This window comes from Mercenaria mercenaria, unplaced genomic scaffold, assembly GCF_021730395.1.
Source record: "Mercenaria mercenaria strain notata unplaced genomic scaffold, MADL_Memer_1 contig_1251, whole genome shotgun sequence".
NCBI lineage: Eukaryota > Metazoa > Mollusca > Bivalvia > Venerida > Veneridae > Mercenaria > Mercenaria mercenaria.
This window is the reverse complement of record NW_026459230.1, coordinates 48474-51338: the sequence shown is the minus strand read 5'-3', so window position 1 is coordinate 51338 and position 2865 is coordinate 48474. Positions and strand designations below refer to the sequence as shown.

General features: G+C 35.1%; 1 protein-coding gene across 1 annotated transcript; it reads left to right on the top strand.

Moving 5' to 3' along the window:
- The first annotated feature begins 303 nt into the window (after positions 1–303).
- Positions 304–2468, top strand: LOC128551543 (uncharacterized). The gene is made up of 2 exons (XM_053532443.1): positions 304–641; positions 1112–2468. The coding sequence occupies exons 1-2, from the start codon at positions 304–306 to the stop codon at positions 2466–2468; spliced, it is 1695 nt and encodes a 564-aa protein (XP_053388418.1).
- The last annotated feature ends 397 nt before the right edge of the window (positions 2469–2865 follow it).

Sequence of the window (2865 nt, the reverse complement as noted above, 5' to 3'; positions counted from 1 at the left end):
TTTCTATATATTTCATTCCTTTTTACATATTTTTCAACCGTGATACCGTGTACCGTATTGTAGTGGGTATACACATAATTTATTGATTTTGAAATATGACCCTTACCAACACGAATGTTAAAACTAACAAATAAATGGTTTGTAAAGTCGAATTAAGTGATGAAAATTTTAACTTTTAGACTGGAATTTAAGGAAAAGAACCGTCTGCTATACAAAGTGTTATACAAAACTAAATAATCTTGTTAAACAATAACGCAATAGTTATCTTTTGACACTTAAATATAATCTGTTGATAACGAGAAAATGGCAAGTGGGGGACTTCATGTACATACGTCAGATGAGATATTTGATTTCACATGTTCACCTTGTGCGGAACAGAATAAAAATAGAGAAGCTGTAAGATATTGTGTGGAATGTCAGGATTATTACTGTCAATCATGCACGGACATGCACAAAATGTTTCCCGCAATGAGAGGACATAAACTCCTCAATAAAGCTGATTTTAACTCGTCAAGTCACCAGCAAAACTTGCCGCCGGTGCCGACGGAAAGATGTCACAATCATAAGACAAAGTTAATGGACATGTATTGTCGGGATCATGATGAGGTCTGTTGTACTTCTTGTGTAGCCGAAAATCACAGGTATTAACTATTTACTTATATGTACCTGTCTCGTCTCGGTATTTTTACCTGAGTACAAAATAAGAATTATAATATATCTTCATGTTGAAGCTATAGATCTGTAACAGGAACGAAATTGAAATGAAGTCGACAAGGAGTGTGGCTTTATGTTAGAATCTTTAGTTTCAAATATATCATTTATATCATTTCTAAATCAATCAACAAGGTTCTGTAGACTCCAGCAATGGATACTATAAACTAGTATCTGCATTTTACCAGTCCTTTATAAAACTTTTAGTACTGCAAGTTGGTTACATAGCATGTTTACGTTAATAAAACATTGGAAATCAATGCAAACAATTATGCTGCATACATATGTTACATGTATGAAATGTTTTTTTTATTAAAACTTGTTTAATGACTTTCATTTAATACTCATGTGCAAATTTTATGCTATTGATCTTATAAGATATAAATCTATGTCTATTTAGGTCATGTGTTTCAGTACAAAGTGTAACAGATGTCATTAAGAAGAGCGGGGCGAGCAATAAAACAGATGCACTAATTCAACAACTTAACACACTGATTAATGTCTGCTTAGAAATCAAAACGACCAAAGAAAAAGATCTGCCAGAAATAGATTTAGCAAAAGAAACGGCCCTTGATGAAATGAAAAAGCAGAGAAAGGAGCTAGATACCCTTCTTGATGAACTTGAAAATGCTACAAAAAAGAAAATTGAAAATGAACACAAGAAGCTCTCGGATGAATCTGCAGAAAAGAAGCAGAAAATAACAGAGTATGAAAGTAGACTGCAGAAACGTGTTTCTGCTCTGCAATCCTCTGGAAGTAACGAAGCACAACAATTTGTATCTGAGAAACTTGGACGCAAAGATCTCTTTGAAATATCTGAAGTTGCATACAGGTTTACAAGAGAAAACAAAACATCATTTGAATTTTATGGTGATCCAAAACTTGTTCAAGTCTTTTCAGGGATAGAGTCACTGGGAGAGGTCAAAAGACAAGTTATAAGCTGCACCACCCCTGTACAGTCATTTTATCAAATAAATAGGACTCGTGAGCAAAATGTAAATATTCCGAGTGACGACGGTACATGTAACATTTGGTCCAGTTGTTTTGATGATAATGGAAACTTGCTTCTGGCTGATTACAAAAACATTTCCCTAAAACGAGTAAGTTTACAAACAGCTTCGGTCAGGGACCATTGTAGTATGCCTAGCCGTCCAAGAGCAGTATGTTGTGTTAACAAGGAAGAGGCTGCTGTAAGTCTGCGCAACAAAAGTATCCAGTTTATCTCCCTTCGTGATCAGATGAAGATTACACGACAAGTTACACTTGCCCATCAATGCTGGGGTATTTCCTGTAATGAAGGAAGTATGTATATCACTGATGAAGGCAAAAAACTGTATATCTATAACTTATCTGGAAAACTCATCAGAGTTGTTAAGCATGATAATAAAGGGAATGATATATTTTATAGCAATAGGCATGTTACTTTCGATAGATACAGCGGTAAGATGTACGTGTCTGATGTTAAAAATGGTCTAGTTTCTTTCAATAAAGAAGGTACATATATCTCAAGCTTCACTAACAGAATACTTAGTTCACCACAAGGAGCATGTTCTGATGGAGGGGGAAATATATTTGTTTGCGGATGGGGTTCAAGGAACATAATTCAGATTGGAACAGACGGTAAGCTGCTTGGTGAGGTTGTACGATATCCGTACGGGTTGGGTTATATTAGGTCAGTATGCTTTGATGAACGCCCAAAGCGACTAGTCGTTACCATCAGCAGCAGCGACAAGATTCACATATTTGATTTAGCCTGAGGTCAGAAATATATCCCATTAACAATCATCGGTGTCTTATTCATTTTGTGTATTGCTAGATTTGCTTCAGGATAAAGATGAGAAGGAGATCAGTATCAGTGTGGACAAATAAGTCTGATATACCATAATAATGATGAACTGTGACAGCTTTTTGGGATTGTCTGTTATCACAATTCCAGTCATATCGATTCATGTCATCGAAGATGCAATGTACTTGGTGTTCGTGACATTTTTGACAGTGTATAGTCGATTGCCCTATTTCATTAAAAAAAAACAAGAAATGCGAGAACATGGTGAAAAAATATCGAACAATAGTTCATCCCAAATATATACTGAACAAAATGTACGTATCACATGAATTTGTTCATGATTTATACTTGGCAATATGTAATTGCCA

Bases quoted from the DNA above. Each gene is read 5' to 3' on its own strand.
- LOC128551543 (XM_053532443.1), top strand. From the start codon at position 304: ATGGCAAGTGGGGGACTTCATGTACATACGTCAGATGAGATATTTGAT. The intron at 642-1,111 runs GTATTAACTATT...ATGTCTATTTAG, and splicing joins TGTGTAGCCGAAAATCACAG to GTCATGTGTTTCAGTACAAA.